Source organism: Pristis pectinata, chromosome 4 (genome assembly GCF_009764475.1).
Source record: "Pristis pectinata isolate sPriPec2 chromosome 4, sPriPec2.1.pri, whole genome shotgun sequence".
Taxonomy (NCBI): Eukaryota; Metazoa; Chordata; class Chondrichthyes; order Rhinopristiformes; family Pristidae; genus Pristis; species Pristis pectinata.
The window spans coordinates 83980076-83999688 of NC_067408.1; the positions used below are offsets into that span (position 1 = coordinate 83980076).

The 19613-nt window shown below is 37.7% G+C and overlaps 1 protein-coding gene across 1 annotated transcript in view; it reads right to left on the reverse strand.

The window, feature by feature from the left end:
- Positions 1-9891: 9891 nt before the first annotated feature.
- gap43 (growth associated protein 43) overlaps positions 9892-19613 on the reverse strand; it is a 181372-nt gene continuing 171650 nt past the window's right edge. The window contains exon 3 of the mRNA XM_052014847.1: positions 9892-16418. Coding sequence (XP_051870807.1) covers positions 16330-16418 — 89 coding nt within the window. The 3' untranslated portion in view covers positions 9892-16329. The remainder of the gene's footprint in view (positions 16419-19613) is intronic.

The window sequence follows — 19613 nt, forward strand, 5'->3', positions numbered from 1 at the left end:
GTTAAGAATGAAAGACATATAAGATCCTGTGGCGTCTTGACGAGATGGATATGAAGAAATACTTCTTTTTCTAGGATATTCTTGAGCTAGGGTTTGTCAGTTTTGCCCATCCAAGACAGAGATGAGGAAATTTTTATTCTATCAGAATGTCATCAGTTTTTGGACCTCTCTTCCTCAAAGGGCAGAGGAAGCAGTATTTAGTTTTAAGGCAGCGGTAGATAGGTCCCCAAGATTCGATAACCTGGAGATGTTGGAAATCTTAGAAAAGCAGAAAATGTTGGAAACACCCAGCAGGCCATGCAGCATGTGTAGAAATAGAAACAGAGATAGCGTTTCAGATCAAAACTCTTCATCAGAATCAAGAAAATGAGATAACAAGTTAAGGCTGATGTTGAGGGTGGGGGAAGGATGGATAAGGCAAAGGCTATGGCCAGAGTCAACCAGGTGATCCCATGTTTAAGGAGCTATCCAGTTAATAGATAAGGATGGGGCAGGTGGAGAGGGAGAAAACAAACAAAGGGACACATAAAAACTGTGAAATGCTGGTCAGAACTATTGCTAAAGCCTAAAACAAAAATGATAGCTCTGGAAGTGCCCTGTAGATCAGGCAGTTTTGATGAAAATTCTTTGACCTGAAATGCAGAGTTGAGGTTATAATCAGGTCAGCCTTGATTTTATTGAACATTGCAAATGGCCTCCTCCTACTGCAAATTCAAATGTTTGCCCTTCCCTTTACTGGGACTAGCCTAAGTGCCACCTAGGGGAAATTTTTAGGCTGAAATACACTCTGTGGTTGGTTGAGGTTTTCGTGCAACTATGACAAGAATCAGAAGCTGGTTCTTTCAGCATTCTTATGTATTAATAGCAACGGGGAGAACCAGAAGGAATTGTGTGATGGGCATGGAGTTATTGATAAATCTGGGTACATTCCAACTGCTGATATTCCTGCTGATGCTGCTTCTATCTTTCTACTGAGAATCAGTGCTACCCTTTAACATGGTATTGTCTTTCACAGGTTACACCAGAGCATTATTTTGTTTCACCCCAGTGGGTACAGTTGAATGAAAGAGGGCATGATGGGTTTCTAGTCACCAAACCTCAGTCGATAATGAAAGCACCAGGAGGCAACTATGGGAGGTGTCTTGACCAAATAAAATCAGTTCTTGATTTCTGCTAAGATTGTGGATACTGGTTGAGATCAGCATGAATGCACTTAATATGTTCTGAATTTTCTGCCTTATTTATTCACTTTTATGTAAATGCTGATCTATAGTGAAGAGACTTCAGATTGTATTCCCCTGCAGAACTTCTATCCCATGTTTTGGGAGTACTTCGGTTAGATAGACTGCAGTAGTGCAAGAAGGTGATTCACCACTTCTCGGGCAATCAGGGATGGGTAATATTCATAGTCAGAGTGGAAAGTGAAGCCGTTGACTCAGCAACTAAATTCCAAAATCTGACTAAGAGAAATTACGAAAGTATGAAGCATGAGTTGGCTACGATAGATTGGGGAATTTACTAAATGACTTGATGGTAGATAGACAATGTATAATATTTAAGGAATGTATACGTGAATTACAACAATTATTCATTCTTGACTGGCACAAAGATAACTCAGGACAGGTAGTTCAACCATGTCATAGAAGGAAATTAGAGAAAAATATTAAATCTAAAGAGGAGATATATAAAACTGCCAGGAGAAACAGCAAGCCTGAGCATTTGGAGCAGTTTAGAACTCAAAGGGGATGTAGTAGCATGTAAGGTTAACTTGCATATCCAGATGTACAAATACATTGTGAGACAAAATGTATTTCTGACAGAAAAAAGTTAGGCTTGTTTGTATAGCTGAATGAGTCAACTTAGCTTAAAAGTAAAAACATAAACAGTTGTTTGGAATGTTCTCTTGACGATAATCATTCTGCACTGGAGGTCACAGAACTGTCACAGTTTTTGCAGCAATATGCCAGTTAGGGGTCAGTCTAAGCACAAGTGCACATGTGGCAACACAAATGAAAACTTGATTGATATTTTTGGAGTAAATAGTATATGGCATGTTTACTCAGAATACAGAGGCTTTGAGTTAATGGAGAAACAAAGGACTGCAGATGCTGGAATCCAGATGAAAAATACTGTTATGTTGGAGGTCCTGAAGAAGGGTCCTGACCCAAAACATTGACCACCTGCTTTTCCTCACAGATGCTGTCTGGCCTGCTGACTTCCTCCAGCGTCGTAGTGTTTTTCATCTTTGAGTTAACAGTCTATTTCCAGGATAGAAGTGCATAAAATAATGTGGAAAAAGAGTTAATGGATAAAGATAAATAGCTCTATGGGAACAATAAAGGGGATATAGGCCTTGTGCCCAAGACAAATAATCCCTGCAGAAATGCATACAGGTGACAAATTTGCAAACATGTGATCACACATGAATGAGCATAGGCTTGGAATAACAGGCCTGTTGAGTACAAATGACCCCTGAAGAAAGTGGTTTCTTATCAAGTATTAATCTAAGGGATGGCTTATTATGAGACCACACAGATATTAATCAGAGGCTGGAGTTTCCAGGGTACATGATGATCACATGGTGAAAGTGATGACAGAATTAGCTAATCATGCACCTTCTTGTTTTGGATTGGTTCAGAGATGGCAATGAACCTCTAACGATTTCACCAATGTACATACTTTCAACTCCAAAATATTCCATGCTTTGTAAAATGAGGAAGCATGTGAGGACAACACTGTAAAAGTTTCTATAAATATTTGAAAAGGAAAAAGTTAGTGAAGACAAATGTAGATCCCCTAAGGTCAGAAATGCTGGAAATTATAATTCACACAAAAACAGCAGAACAATTAAACATATGCATACTTTTGTGTGCTTTGTAAGGACAAAACCAATAGCTTCCCAGATAAAATGAAGCAATCAAGGTTATAATGAGAAAGATGGACTGAAGGAAATCTATATTCATAGTCATCTTCAAAAATCCTTTACACTGGAGCAGTTCCTATTGTTGAGGGTGGTGAATGTCTCTCCACTATTGAACAAAGAAGAGAAAGGGAAAACAGGGAATTACAGACAAGTAAACATAATGCCAGTTGTGAAAAAATGTTCAATTCAATTATAAACAGTGTAATATCAGAACACTTGAAAAGCATTGATGAGTTCGGACATTAATGAGATTGGATTTATGAAAGGGAAATATTTTGAGGATGCTGCTAATTGAATAGATAAGGAAGAACGAGTAGATGTGGTGTATTTGGCTTTTCAGAAATCTTTTGATAAGGTCCAACACAAGAGGTTAGTATGCAAAATCAAAACACATAGGACTGAGGGTAAAATATAGCCATGGATTGACAGACAGAAAACAGAGGAGAAATAAATGGGTCTTTAACCAGGTGGCTAGTAGGATGGTTCAAGAATCAGTGCTTGCGTTCCAGTTTTTCACAATACGTATCAACAATTTGGATGAGGGAACTGCATGTAAAATATTCCCAAGTTTGCATATGTCACAAAGGTGGGAGCTGTGAGGAGGATGCAAAGTGGTTCCAATGTAATTTAAACAAGTTGGGTGAGTGGGCAAACGCATAGTAGATCCAAAATAATATGATAAATAAGACATAATCCAATTTAGCTCTAAAAACAAAGATAGTTAATTAAATGAATGTCGAAGGAAGGTGCAACGAAACTTGGATGTTGTACACCAATTGCTAAAAGCAAGAATTCAGGTGCAGGAAGCAGTTGGGAAGGCAAAATGGTGTGTTGGTCTTTATTACAAGAGGATTTGCATCCAAGTGCAAGAATATCTTCCTGCAGCTGTACATAGTGTTGCTGAGATCTCTCCTGGAGTTTTGTGTGCAGTTTTGGTCTTTTTTATATGAGGAAGAATGTTTTTTTTGCCACAAAGGGAGTGCAATAAAGATTCAGTAGATTGATTCCTGGGATGATGTATGAGGAGATATTGGGTCAATTAGGTTTATGTTCACTGAAGCTTAGAAGAATGAGAGATATCATGGAAGCCTAAAATGTCCTAGCAGGTTTAGACAGACTAGATGCAGAGAGGATGTTTCTGATGGCAGGGGAGTCCAGAACCAAATGTCACAGCCTCAGGATACAATGGGGACGGGTTACCTAAATTTGGAAAACTCAGTATTCATGCCATTGGGTTGTAGATTCCCCAAATGGAATGTAAGGTGTTGCTCCTCCAGTTTTTGTTGGGGCCTTACCCTGGCAGTGGAGAAGGCCAAGGATGGATAGGTCATTGTGGGAATGGGAAGGGGAGTTGAAATGGATGGCAACTGGGAGCACCAATGCAGTCATCAACGTAACAGAAAGGGCTGGGGAGTGGTACTGGAGAAGGTTTGGAACAGGGACTGTTCCGCATTGCCAACAAAAAGACAGGCATATTTGGGGCCCATGTGGGTGCCCATGTTGACACTTTTGAATTGTAGAAATTGAGAGGAGTCAAAAGAGAAGTTGTTTCAGGTAAGAACAAATTCAGGCAGGTGGATAAGAGTGTTGGTGGAGGGGAAATGGTTGGGCCTTTGTTGTACAAAGAAGTGGAGGGCTTTTAGACCTTCCTGATGGGGGACGTGGGTCCAAAGTAAAAATAATGCATTGGGGGCTGGGCAATCAGAAGTTGTCCAAATGGTGGAGGGCATGTGAGGTGTCCAGGATGTCGGTGGGAAGGGACTGGACAAGGGTGGACAAGATGGAGTTGAGGTATGAGGAGATTTGATTGGGCAAGAACAGGCAGAAACAATGGGCCCACTGGGACAGTCCTGTTCGTGGATCTTGGGTAAGAGATAGAAGTGGGGAGTGTGGGGTTGAGGAACTATCAGGTTAGAGGCTGTGGAGGAGAGATCTCCTGATGTAATGAGATCTGTGACAGTGCAGGAGATGATGGCCTGATGTTTGTTGGTGCAATCATCGTCCAGGGGTTGGTAAGAGGAGGTAGCCAAGAGATGTCGTCTGGCCTCTGCAAGATAGAGGTCTGTCCACCAGATTACAATGGCATCGCCCTTGTCTGCAGGTTGGATGACAAGTTTGCGATTGCTACAAAGTGAATGGAGGGCTGAATATTCAGAGGGAGTGAGGTTGGAGTGAGCAAGGAGAGTGGAAGAGTCAAGGTGGTTGATGTCACGGCAGCAACTGGAGATGAAAAGGTCAAGGGAGGGTAAAAGGCCCAAAGGAGGTGTCCAAGAGGAAGGGGGTGTTGGAGACGTGTGAAGGGGTCATCAGTGGGGGGTGAGGACTCCTTGCCAAAGAAATAGGTGTGGAGGTGGAGGCAACGGAAGAAGAGCTCCATGTCATGGCAAGCCCGGAACTCTTTGAGGTGTGGACACGGTACAAAGGTGAGGCCTTTGCTGAGGACAGACCGGTCAGCATCAGAGAGGGGGAGGTCAGGGGGGATGGTGAAGACCTAGCAGACGTTGGAGCTAGGGCAAGGATTAGGGTCAGAAGAGGGAAATTAGGGTAATTGGAGGGGGGGACGGGGGAGGTGAGATGAGAGCAGGGGGTGAGGTGAGGGGAGGGGGATCTCAGGTGAAAGAGGGGAGGAGGAAGTAGTAAGTGTAATGTGGGGACTGGGGGTGGGATACGAGGTCAGAAGGTGAGGGGCTGTGGTGAGAATAGCGGTGGGGGAAGGAGGAGAAAGATTCGGTGGAGCGTTGGGTGGGAGCTTGGGGCTGGGTGGGAGAATGAGGTGGTACCGACAGAGATTCAGAAGAGAGAGGAAGTCCAGATGGATCTTTGGCAGCCTGTTGGGTGGGAGAGTCTCTTAATGTACAAGTGTATTATCAGAGGTTGGACTACAAAGACGAAGAAGTTGAGCTTCAGTTGAACAGATGCTTTGTCTCACTTCATCTGGAGAAGTGCAGTCCTTTTTGTTGGTAATTCTCATAAAGGCAGTATTGCTCTTTTGCAGGGACACCACAAGATGTATTTGCTGCCTAAGTTTAATGAGGATAACTTGCAAAAATGTGCCTCGTTTTCCACTGAGGTTAATAGGTTGAGGGGTGATTTAACTGAAGGGTTTGAAATGATAAACAATTTGATAGGAGAGGTACAAGTAAGTTACTTCAAAATGGTAGCTACAGGGAATTCACAATAATAAGTGTATTCGTAAAACGAGATGAAGACCAAACTGAGACCAAATTGGCAAGTACAGTTAGTACAAAATGTAAAACTATTCATCTCTCTCCAAAAAAAGCTGCAGGTGCCTAGTTAAAATTTCAGTACTAAAAGTAACAGACATGCTAAGGATATCAAAATCTTTAGATCAAAATCCATGAAACTGGGAAGCAAAAAGCCATGATCTAATTCAAGATCAACAGATTTAAAGAAATGAATGTCCCATGCACATTCTTATCTTCATTCACACCAAGTACTATTCCTATCAATTCTACCCCCACCTTTGTCCAGGGACTCAGGCTAAACCAGTCTGTTTGCACTCTTGCCAACTATTTCACTGAGTATTCCATTAAATGTCTCTACAACTGATTTTGGTGATCTACCATGAGGATTACAGACGGAATGGCCTCTTTAGGTTTAACTGCCACTCCATAGATCTGTTGTAGTCCAATGGATACCTTAGTGAAGGTATTTGTCATCTCTGTGATCAGATATCCTGTGAAATAAAGCACCTTGTTTCAGACGTGGAAAGTTGATGCTTTTCAATATAAATCTTTGAGCTTTCAAACTTTGCTTAGTTTTTACATCAGGGCCAGAGTATCACTCTGGTATTCTGGGATATTCACAGGTGTTCCCTTTTATATCTCAGCTCCAAAAGCACCTGTCCCAATTACCAAAGGAAAAATTAAGTTAGTTTTTGGGAACATAGGAACTGACGGTCAGAAAAGACTCCAGTTTATTACCTACCACAGTAGGAGATGCATGAAATAGTGATGTTAATTTGTTGATAATAGACAAAGGTAAAAGGGGAGGAAAACTTTGGGACATATAGGTATTTGTTCCTCCCTTGCACTTCTCATATACGCTGGCTCAAATTACTCAAACAGTCATGTTTTTGTGAAAGCTCCTTTGGAACTTCTACCCCATAAAAGATTGAATTATCATTTAATTGATCAGAATGAACGATCTTATGCCTTTTCCTAAATTGTAAATATCTGGTTTACTTTGTGTGCAGTGGATTCCTGCATGACCTTAATTAAAGAGAGAAACTTGAGGAGCTTTTTAAGTTTTTGGCAGTAAAAGCTACATACAATTGAGATGAAGGATCCTCACAAACATTTGGTAGAAACCTTTCCATTTAGTGGTGACTGTCTCTAGAAAAATTGCTCCCAATTCAAAAATAATGTGGATTGAATTCAGAAGGAAACTTAGTGTTTACTGGCTTTAGGGCTTATACCAATTTGTCTCAAAAGATCACCCACCACTTATGTTTAGTTCTGTGGGCTTGGGCTAGGAAATATGTTAAGATTGTCCAATTGCATTATATTCACTGTGAAGTATTTACAACATAGAATCAGGCTACTGGGCTCATGCTCGTGTTTTTGCTTCAGATGAGCCTCTTTTCACCCCTCAATATAACCATTCTCAATATTCTATAACTTCCTTTCTCCCTAATGTTGTTTCCTCTTGGCTGCATTTAACAGACATAAAAGAATAAATTCTTTCTCCCATGAGTCTTATTAATTCAAGTTCAAGCTGCAAACTGGTGTAGGAATGGTTTCTCCATTGTCTTTATTACCCAGTCCTTTCATTATGGTTATCTTTTTGAAGATTCTCATCAGCTGATTTGTTCTGCACCAGCGTAGTCAAGCTCATCGAAATAAGTCTGGTAACGTTAATTGTTCTTATGGTTGTGCTTGGTGACAAATGTCTGACTTAGTGCTGTGAAGTGTGACTCTGGAGGAATCTGAGGGAGGTACCAGTGTCGTTTGGTTTGCCTGTTGTTGGTTTTCCTGGTTGCTTTCATTTGCCTGTTGTTGCAGTAATGCCTGACTGTTCCTTTCAGTTGAATTTTTGACACAGATTGTGGGGTAATGTTTCCACAGGGAAGGTCCCATCACTTCAATGGAATCACTGAAAACATACATTTATATTGTTTCTTCTGAAATCACGGCTGAAGATTGAGGCAGTCCCCAAGGAATGGTTAGCCTGTATTTAAGTATTGTGTGCGTTTCCACTAAAACTTCCAAGATTACACGTTTGTTCAAAGAGCTTATCATTTACAGCAGTTCTCTTGGGTTTTCACAAATTGACTGCTGAATTTAAGAAACTTGAGGGAATTCCCACAGAAAGTTAAGTTCCTTGTCTAAGTGTGTCATAAAGTTTATCATGAGGGCTTTTTATGAGTTGCCCGTCTCAAAGATTTTTCTCCATTGATAGCACTAAATATAATATGTAGTGACAAAAGCACATTGTATTCTGTTTCCAAAATTCATTCCATTAAAGGTAATCTTTTTGGATTATATCAGCTGCTTTAAAGTCCTTGCTGTTTTTTTGGGTTATCCAGCCTCTAGTGTAGCACAGCTTTCCACTTCATTTTCAATTGTTGATTATTTCTTGTAATAGACTACAGGGAAATGACTTGTGACGTTCTCAAAAGAAAATGGTAACTTTCAGCTGCTTATGCCAAATTGTTAACTTGCACTCAGATTGTGGCATGAACTTGAGACAAGGCTATTCCTTTCAAGCAGACGAGAATTAATATTCCAGGTGTTAATAACATGTATTGTTTAATTGTTGGATTTTTGCTTTGGAACTTTTATATATTTAAGACATATTCCAGAATTTCAATGTCAGATTTTATAACTGCATGCACTTCAAAACAAACGCTTGGAAGACATGTATAACATGAAATTTTTGCTTTTGCCAATACTTTTTCAGGGAAGCCAAACTTAACCATGTAGTAACTTTCAGACGTAATAAGAATTCAGGATGAAATAGATTTCTATTATTATTGTGTCTCAAGTGGCTCATTGGGTATTTCTCTAATCTCAGTCAGAGGGTTTTGGACACACGTCCCACTCGAGGAACAAGCATGCAAATCCAGGTAATTCTCTTGTGAGGGGTGGGGGTGGTGGGGAAGAGTTTCCAGAATACTGTTTTGGGAAAGGTCATGACAGTTAGCATGGATGTTGTACCCGGTACTAATCCTCAATCGACATTGTCTGGTTTGCTCACTGCTGTTTGGAGGGGATAACTGTACCTAAGTTGACTGCCACACTTCCCACATAGTTACAACACTTCAAAGTTTACATAATTGGCTGGATAGGTAGAAGATCTTTATTTTCAGTAGTCCATTGATCCAGGAATTCAGATGCAAGATCAGGGTGGCGGGCTAGGCCTTAGAAGAATATTTTAGCAACTTGTTTATACATTTTTGGGTTGCGATGGGGAAGAATTAAGTACTGAGCAAATGAATATTTTTCTGCAAGACTTGAATCATCTTACTTTTACTTCTCCTTGATTCATTTACAAGCAATAGTTGAGAAAAAGATGTTGACAAATCTGTTATACTAATCATCAGTTCTGTGCTGCAACAAATTTAATTTTGTTTTGGAAGCTTCTGATTTTTGTTTTGGAATACTAATTAACCTACATTGGTTGCAAAGCTGGTGGGAAGCCCGTTAACTGGCATGTATTGAGTTACAGTAAATGCAAGGCCAAAATCTTCATGATTTATATAGTGATCAAGTCTGATAGTTTTATAAATACTTTCTGTTATGCACAACTAATATTAGCATAAAACTCCATTTTTTCTTTGCTGTTTATCATACAACAGGAAAAAAGACAAATATTGGAGTAGGATTAATTAACTGTACAGAAGAATGTTTTACTAATAAATATCAAACACTTCTGTCCGATGCTTTTGTATTCATCATAACATAGAAAGAAAGTCACATTTAAAAAGGAAGCACAAAAGACGTGAATATTGTGAAGACTGGTGACTTTTATTTTTCATTCTCCCCACTGTCTCTCTAACGTTTTGTGAAAAAAAGGCAGGCCACATTCTGCATCAGCCATCTTAGATGCCACACCGATTACACACACTCACAAATTCAGAATATCATTACTGCTGAGTAAAAATAATTTACCAGTACAAAAATACCAGCAATCAAGCACTACAGAACATCACAAGGACTCAACAGCACCAAGCAAGTAGATCAGGATTGCGTAAGGCAGTGGCCAATCAAGTAGGCAGGAAGGCAATCAAAAAATTCACTAAGGCTGAAAGAAATGTATGCTTCCAACTACAAACTCTGTGCTCCGAGGATGGTTAATTCATAAAACACAGTTGTACATTGTCTGAGACTTAAGCATGATAACACTGGTGTGCAAATTGGATATACCAATAGGACACCTGGGGCCTCATTTTATTATCGTCTTATATTATATGCTCTGTACTTTGTGCATGTCCTTAAAGCCTAATTGGCACTATACTGCAGTGGATTCAACATACCAACTTATAAGGGGAAGGGTGCCCATACAATATAATCACACTCTAAATTACACGATTATCACTGAGACAATGGTAAAATGGACTACATGACATAAAAGGTGGCTAATGACGGCTTTCTCCTGTCACTTAGTTACATTTGACCTATTTTATGTATGAGTAGGCAACATATTGAGAAATTGTCCATAACAATTGCACTACCAACAGACTTATTGTCTGCTGGAGTTTCATTTTGTGGCAATGCAGTTGGAAATATACACGCAGCCTTTTTAAAAACTTTTTAGCCTAAGCATCAATTAGGTCCAAGTCAAAAGTACAGCTCCAGCAAATACAACATTGGTACAATTTGAAACCTATGACCAGCATGCATACAGAATCTGAACTCTTCTTTAACTTACTTTTGTTTTCTTTTTTTTCTTTATAAAAAAGGAGACCAAGAGTTCTAAGCTCCCTTCAAACAGAGTTGAATTGTGACCCCATTTTAAAACCTATCTCCCCCACCAAGCAATTATATTTGTTAAACGGTTGCCTGCATTCAGTGGCCTGTTTCACCAATCCCACTACTTCTGCAACATATCCAGATGCGTGTGAAGCCTTTATATATAAGCGATCAATTACTAAAATGGTTAATGGCTGCATACTATAGTAGCTATAGTGGTCCCCTTTGTTTTGGTGAGTAAATCTGCAAATTGCTACCTAGGCTATTTGAATTATATGTGCTACAAAGTACACCCACTTCTAGTCACCTAACCATGATTCAATCTTGGTGACGTTTAAGAGACTGCCTGGTTAAAATTGGAAGGTGACCTCTAGTTACGGGTTTCTTTCTGTATTTAGTTCTTGCTATCTCTGTAACTGTCATTCTAAGAAGATATTAAATGCAGTAGTTTCTGGTATGGCAAAAAGCTTGCAGTCTATTCAAATGGCAAGGCATTACATGCTCACATTAATAAATTGGATTATTATTGATACAGCATTATAAAAAGTCACTTCAAGAACGATATTAAATGTTTCCTATGATTTTTTTGTGTTCGTCTTAAAAACAGTAGGTTAAAAACATCTTTTTAAACAACCAAGTTATTGTTTGGTGTGACCTATGAAATCACACTATACCAGTATGCATTCCTTATGTTTACTTTTGGGCAAAAATCATTATTAAAATTGGCAGAAATTCTGGTTCATTCATTCCCCTATTAATTTGTGAACAATAGACTTCAGCCAGTGACCTTGCAGAATAACTGAGCAAAAGCCTGTTAATTTCTGATGTTGCAACCATTTTCTCTGAGGCAGCTACAAGGCTGAATAACAGTAAGTAGATGACATTATTTAGCCCAAGGACAACAGAACAATGCCACCGTACTAGAGGTGTAACATGTGTGAAAGTACAAGTAACTACCTATAGCAAAAGCATTTTGTGGTATGTATGTACTAGCCAGATATGCTGATTTGGTGTTGTCTACCTACATGCAGAGGTATAGTAAGCTTGCCAATATATTAAAAAATCTTTTTGTGCTGAGATTCACAAAGTTTTCACAATATACTTAGGTAACCAAGCCAAGAAAAGTAGACTGATTTGTCTCCAAGCCCTTTTATGCTTCCTTCTGCATTTCCTATAGAAGCCTAGATAGTTAGTATTCCCTTGCTGGCTTCGCTAACCATTTTTTTTCTCCCATAGTTTTCAAAGAACTTTAATGAATTTTCAAAATAGCAGTGACAAATATGGCATGAACCAATTGCCATGTTTAATTGTAAGCACAATGACCAATTATCGAAAAGTGGAACTGTTTCTGAGAGGTTGGGCATTCAAAGTGACAGACTAGTGACACCAGAGAAGTATACTAATTATGCACTTGGGTTAAATATCAATAACTTTGGTTGTATTCATGGCACACCATCATAGATGACGTAGAGGACAACAAATATTTGGATCCAGGAATTATCAACGTTCTATTTTTAAAAAATAGAACTATAACAAATATGAATTATACACTTGTATGATGTCAACATGTAAAAAGGGAAACTCACTAGAAAATCAACAATAATATCAGATAGTAGCTATTAGTTGCCAAAGTGCATCATAGATAATGTGATTCCAGAGTCTAATGCTAAAAGTATTAAAACATTCTCTTTCTGTCTCATAATTTTATGACAAATCTTTTATCTAAGGAGGAAACTGGATGAAGACTTTTATTGGCACTGAGGTTTCAATCGATTATGATTGATTGGGTTAAAAGCTTAGCTTTTGGGTATTTTACAAAAAATGTCATATTGTCTTGCTGCACCAATAGAGGTGGAAGATCAGAGTACAAAGCTCAAGTGAGAACATTTAAATAATTTCTGTGAAACCTGGTAAGAAATTCAAGTCAATGATGCTTCAGTTAAGATTGCCATGAGTTGCACACGTTTGTATAATTGGCTCTGATATGAAAAAAAATTCTTTACTCTCAATTATTTTGTGAAGCCCTCTGCAGATATTTTCTTTTCTCTTGCATGGTTTACAAAATTAAAAATATATTGAAATTTTGTTGTGCTCGATAAATGAGTTTTGCACCTGCCCCTTGCTGTGTTCATCCTGTGGAGTGAGGTTTCTTTTCCACTTAGTTTGTATTGAACTAAACAAATTTTATAGAAGCCACTTAACTAGTTGAAAATCTTGGTGAAAAGGTAGGTGACCTAGCTTTCTATGAATTGCATCATCATCCTTAGCGGTGATCGCTAATGAAAGAACATTTATATTAAAGAATCTAACTATTTTTAAAAAATGTTTTGAAGCTATATACCATACAAATGAGTGAATGTTTCAGTTTATATATTGTCAAATTAAGTGGATATTATTGGTGAGCAAAACAAAATATCAGTAGAATAAGAATGGGAATAAGTTTTAGAGGATGTATTTTTCTGACTTGAGGTTTCCCATTAATAAAGAAAATCATTTTATTCCTTGTGTCTTTAAATAAGGTGCTTTATCTTGCCTTTTAAATTCATTACAATTAAAATCACACAAGAAAAATGTAAGCAATATTTATCAAAGTAAGATTCACATGTTTGGCTATGTGTTTTAATTGAACTGAGTGACGGTTGGCTTTGGTTAAATAGAGGTAAAAAAGCTTGAAGTTTAATTGGACTGCTCATTTCTATTTAATATATTAAGAACAATTTTTCTCAATATCATTTCAAACTAATGTACAATGAATCCATTGAGTTGCATACAATTTGCATTTTAAGACTAACAAAATCTAGATTTGCGCATTGAAGGTATTGCCCATTGAGTAATAATTGTTATTCAGCAAGGAACATTTAAGTATTTGGAAATGTATGTAAGAAAGACTTTAATTTTCATCATTTCTGCAGAGGTAATTTTAGAAGTATGTTATAAAGGTGACCTGATATCTTCCAATGTTGGTCTTTTCCACAGTTTGAGGTTTCAGTGAAGGCAGTTGACAAATCATTGTACAGAAGAGATTGGGCTTACTTCAGTGAAGTGGAGAGGCACAAATATAAAGATGTTGGTTTTAAATTAAAACGATTATCTGAGTGAATTTTAGAATCTTAAATTCTGCATGCAAGTCCGAGCCAAAAATATCTGTTTTCTTAGATACTCCTCACTGAACAGCATCACCATACTGCAATCTTAAAAAATCTATTCTACATTTTTAAAATGAAACCAGTCAAATGAATATTACATTTGCACATGAAGGTATCACAGTTAAATTATAACATTTAGTAAGTTGATTTTTTATTAACTTAAAACTGGGAAAACATTCTATTTTTGAATCTAATCAATGTGTATTAATTGAATATGCTTGTCAAGTGATGCAACAAATGAAATCCTAAAGAAGTTTGGATTCTTCAGTTTTTAAATTTGAGAATTTTGTTTTGCTTAATTATTCAGTACAGATCTTGTGTTCCTCCAGTGCTGGTTTACTTTTCAATGCCAAGTTATTGTCTTAAAAGTACTGTGATGAAAGAAATCATTCAAAGGTATTGTTTAGTAAGTAGGGAGAATATAATACATATGTATAAACGATGGTATTTTATCATGTGACATGCATCACTGTTTAGTTACATTCTCAAAATGTGTTACTAATGCTAACTCAACACTTATGGAATCTCTTCAAAATAATAACAACTGAGGCATTCCAACAAATGTAAGCAAAAAAAAATTCAAATTGCCCACAATTCTCTGTTGCTGGAAAAAATTTAGGGCAGACAATAACGTAGTCGAGAATTGAAGAAATGCTGCAGAAATTCTAGTGAAGGGATGTTCTACCAATGACTATAATTTAATAAATATTACTAAAAGTATTATAATAGACTGGTGGTAGAAATGCCAGAGGCTTACGTGCTAGTTAGTAACAGCCCTCTAGACATTTGAAGGTAGATTTCTAAATGTTTGTAAGTGGGAATGATTGGTGACTTGGAGGGATGCTGGTCTGTCATGGGTCAAACAAAGTGAGCTTGTGACTTGCTTTCTCTTGGGCACTGATGTGCTTTTAGGTCTTGCATTGACTTCTGACAGATTCCAGTAGATGAACAAACTTAATCTCGCTCCCTTGCTTCCCCCACCCCAGGTTAATGCTCATGCTAATTCTTTCATACATGCTGCATGGCATGATCGATGTGTCTTTGGAATGGTGCGAGGACCTGTAGTTAAGGCAGCAATGTGAATCAATTTCCCCACAATATATTACTGGAGACAGTTTCTGTGCTAGCGAGCCCTGTTGTGAAAGAAATTAACATTTTCTCGAATGTGTAGTGAATTGAAGAGCTGGAGTTGGAAACCTAGCCAGGAACCGTGGAAGATCTAAGGGCAAAGGATAGCACTTTCACACATTTAAATTTGAGTATTACACAATGGGTTTCGGTACTTTTTAAATGTTTCCCTCCTTTCTCTGGAGTTATGTGCCATTTGACTGTGGTGTTTGATGCACAGAGGCAGTAAATTTTTGTAAAATGAGCTACAATCCATGCAAAAATCCCCAAATTTGTTAATTCCAATGATATGCAATAATCATATAATCCAATGCCTTTGAATTCTGTCCTGTCCTGTTAGCTCTTACTTTTCCCTATTTTAGCTGCTTTCATAAAATCTAATGAGGTCCTTATTAAATTCTCTGATTTTTTTTCTCGTATCTAACATGAATAGGCAAAATAGCAGATGTTGTTAATAATATTTTTTTCCAGATTACAGCTTAATAGCATAGGGCAGCAATCAAGATGTTCTGATGAACTGATAACTGTATTGCAGCAAATTGCAGGGCAGAGCAGAAAACACCAAAGAAAGAGGAATATAGAAGTCAGCTGGTCACAACATTTTATATCTGCAGGCTACTGTTGAATAGCAATTAAATAATCAATGCATTTCTCTCCCTATTGCGTAATGTAATTCTGCCAAAGATCATGCAACAAACATATGTCAACAGGACATTTGTGTATAAGTTATGAGGCAGTGACATAATCATCAAATATTCATGAATTGTTGGGTAAACTAAAACCAGGTTTAATTATTTAGATTGCAATAAAATATTTTTAATCAATTAAATGGAGATTGTTTAAGATAAATAACAACCTCAAAGTTAGGATCAAAATGAGGCCTTACCCACCAATAATTGGCACTTTGCTTTATTCTTAAAACAAATGGATATTCATTCCAATCACATTTAAAAGGATACCATTTTCACTTACATTTTTACTTCTTAAAATAACATTGCATACAGTGAAACAGAGAGCCAGAGAAATTTTGTACAGTGCAAAAATTCCAAATGATGGTCATCAAACTGCCAGAACAACACCAAGAACATTTAAATTAAGCCACACTGTTTGACTGGAAAACTTTCCCGCCTTTAGCCATACGGGGAATGGTCCACACATCAAAGGGGAGAGAGTAGTTGGGGCTGGGGACCTTGCACCTTCAGGCATTTTCCTCGGTGGCCTTCTTTTCGTCTCCTTTAATTTCTTCGTTTTGGGCACTTTCAGAGGGTTTACTTTCATCTGCAGAATCTGAAAAGGGATAGATTTATTTTGATAGAATGATACTCTTTAAAAGTTATTAGTAACATTATTCATAATTGGAAACTTTTTTGGTTTATTTTCATGAATGTCAAAAATATTAATAAATTCTACATTTCATAAATATTAATTGGTATTCATCAGTCTGATCTGTCTGCTTTTCACTATATTTTAAATTAACAGAATGCTTGCAATAAACAGATCAACAACCTCAATATATTGGAAGACAAAAGAGAGTTATGCAATATCTTAACTTCAGGCTGCAAATCTTTTCACAGTTAAACTTTTGGAAAAATAAAGCAATAACTTACTGTTCACATTACAATTGCCTTTTCAATACCTTGATTCCCTTGCCATTAACCATCTCAGATTGTTTGAGTATTGTTCAATTCTGAATTGCGTTTCCGATTCCAAAGACCTCTCCATCACAATACCACCATCTTGTCTTCTGTGTACCATTTCTCAGCCTCCTTGCCCTGGTAAGTCTGTTGATCTGCCACTGAAATCCTCATCCTTTGTCACCACCAGACTCTAAGCTCCATCCATGATTTCCTCTTGCTCCTATGCCACTGCTTTTGAAGTACCCAAAAAGATTACGCTTAGCTCCCTCCAATTCTTCAGTGGTACGTTTTTCACCCAGACATTTCATTCAAAAACAAAATGCAACACTCCACTTAAAATCTAGTGGTATCCTAATTCATCTAACCAGCAACTCTTTCGATGCTGTGGAAATAGTGCTTGCCTGATGTCCAGCATAGGAAGTTCAAAAACTTCCTCCATTTTATCATTAGGAAGGTCAAAACTATTGTCTTAGGCTCTGCTGCTGTTTCCATAATGTATTTGACCCAAAGATTCCAATCTTTTCCTTTCTATCATTATGATCTTTTACATTCCACCTCCATAATCTTGCAAACATGCAGTTTACTTCAGGTCATCTGCTACTGTGCCTTTGTTCACACCAGATCCAAATTCTTCAATGGTGTCCTGAAGGGTCTGACCTCCCACTCTTTAAAAACTTCCGCTCATCTAGCACAATGCCAACTGTAGTTTAAATTACACTCAATCCTGCTCACCCATCACCCAAAATAACATCCCATCCCAGAAAGTCTCAACTTAAATTTTCACCCATGCAAATCCCTTTTTCCACTAAGCATTGAAGCCCTAAAACAGCTGAGCACTTCGGCTTCTTTGTACCCCTCATCTCCTTCATCACTCAGTTTGCTGCTGGACCTTCAACCTGGGGCCTGAACTTGAGAATTCTGTCCTTGAACCAACCTCCTCTATTCTCCTTTAAGATACTCATTTAAACCAAACCTATTTAATAAAGCTTTTGGTTTCATTTGAGTATTTCCATATTTACCTCTTCTAGTTATGTGTTATTTGAGTCTAGAATATCTATTGAAATGTTGATTGTATATAGAGTACACACAAACAAAATGCCCACAAACCAATTCATGTATCGGCCCATCGATTCTGGTATATGAACCAATTTTCCTCCTAATGATCATTTTGAAATTGCATGAAATAAAGCATGATCTTCCTTTGCTTGTGATCTTAGATTAAATACTGGATGAGACCACAGTAAGTTTTAACAATTCACTTAATTGACAAATATTGAATTAAGAATCAAAATCGAACATTTTTTTAGACTAAAAGCAAAATAAAAACACAGATGGGGAAATCTGGAATAAAAACAGGAAATGCTGGAAATACTTAGTATATGGGAAAATGCAGGAAATATCTGCTGAGCATTTCCAACATTTCTGATGTTTAGACCAAAGCTTATGGACTTGTGAACTACAATTCCATTTTCCCCTACAGTAAAACATAACATTTCTAAATTGCATCTGTTTTCTGATAACAGATTATTTCAAAGCAATTTCATTTAAATTGAAATTGTGTAAAAAAAAAATCACCTCCTGTGCTTTGAGTTAACTTGAAATATTGGATAATATGAGTTTATGTTTGTGAAATTCTGCTGTTATCTGCACAAAAAATAACATAATTTTGAGTGCAGATTAAGTGCAGCTGGTTTTCCACTGGTTTTAAAAACACTGCATTAAAAGCAGGCCCCACCCAGAGAACTGGTCATGCCACATGGTAAATTATTTGCCCCGATTTCTGCTCATCTGGGGAAACCACAGAAACTGCATCTTTTGGAGGCATTCACAAAACTAAGCATATTCTACGTTATTTTCTTAAATTAAGCTAAGGAATTGGCTTAATTTAAATAAAGAAAAAGGTAATGGAGTAACTGCTAATTTTTATCAGAAATTCACGTTGGGCCTCATGAGTCTAAACAGAATTTATAAAAGCATTGTATTAAAATGCTCCTCAATTCTATTAATACACGAAAAAATTTCATTTCAATTTGAGGTTTAGTTAGAGGTCACAGATGGAGGGGATTGGTTGAGGAAAGCTGGAACAAGCTCTGCCTGAATGTGCTCAATGCATTGGACCTGGACTTGTCACCAGTAATCTGTGAGCAGTACTTGGTCTGGATGTGGAGGGTCAATTGAACAGAGATTCTCCAACCAGGAGCTGGACAATGAGTCTGGTGCTGCTTCAGTGGTGAGTGGACCTCAGGCGATCTGTTGCTACTGCCCTACCCCAGAAGCACCTTCATCATCAATGATAGGAGGCAAGGCTGAGGTTAGGGCCTTGTCTCCTGTCATTTGGAAGATTTTTAGTTAAATATCTTGATATTCAGAATCATTTAGCTTACCAAAATGTTGGAAATAATTTAAAAAGCTTTTCTAAAAATGAAAACAAATTTAATTAAAAGTACATTTAAACACAGATAAATCATTGGTTGTTAAAGTTAAAAATAATCAACTTGCATTTTTCCTTCTAATCTTAGGCAGGGAATTTCTATTCTATTGAGTGGGGTCTCAGACCCTAAACCAGGTATGATTGACAAAGGATAGCAAAGGTGAATTTTTCAACGTAATGCTGGGAAATTTCATCATGATTGGACTCGCATGAAGTCCTGTGACATACCAAGGCGACAGATGTGTCAGCACCTGTTACCCAGCATACCCCAGACTTACAGGAGGTCTACGCAAGTCCAGGACTTGCTCACATGGTATAGTATGTATTGATTGTGTATGTATCATTTAAGAACTATTTGTACATGTAGGATAAAGTTTGAGGCATTATTACATCAGCCACTGCTGTTCTTTGTTT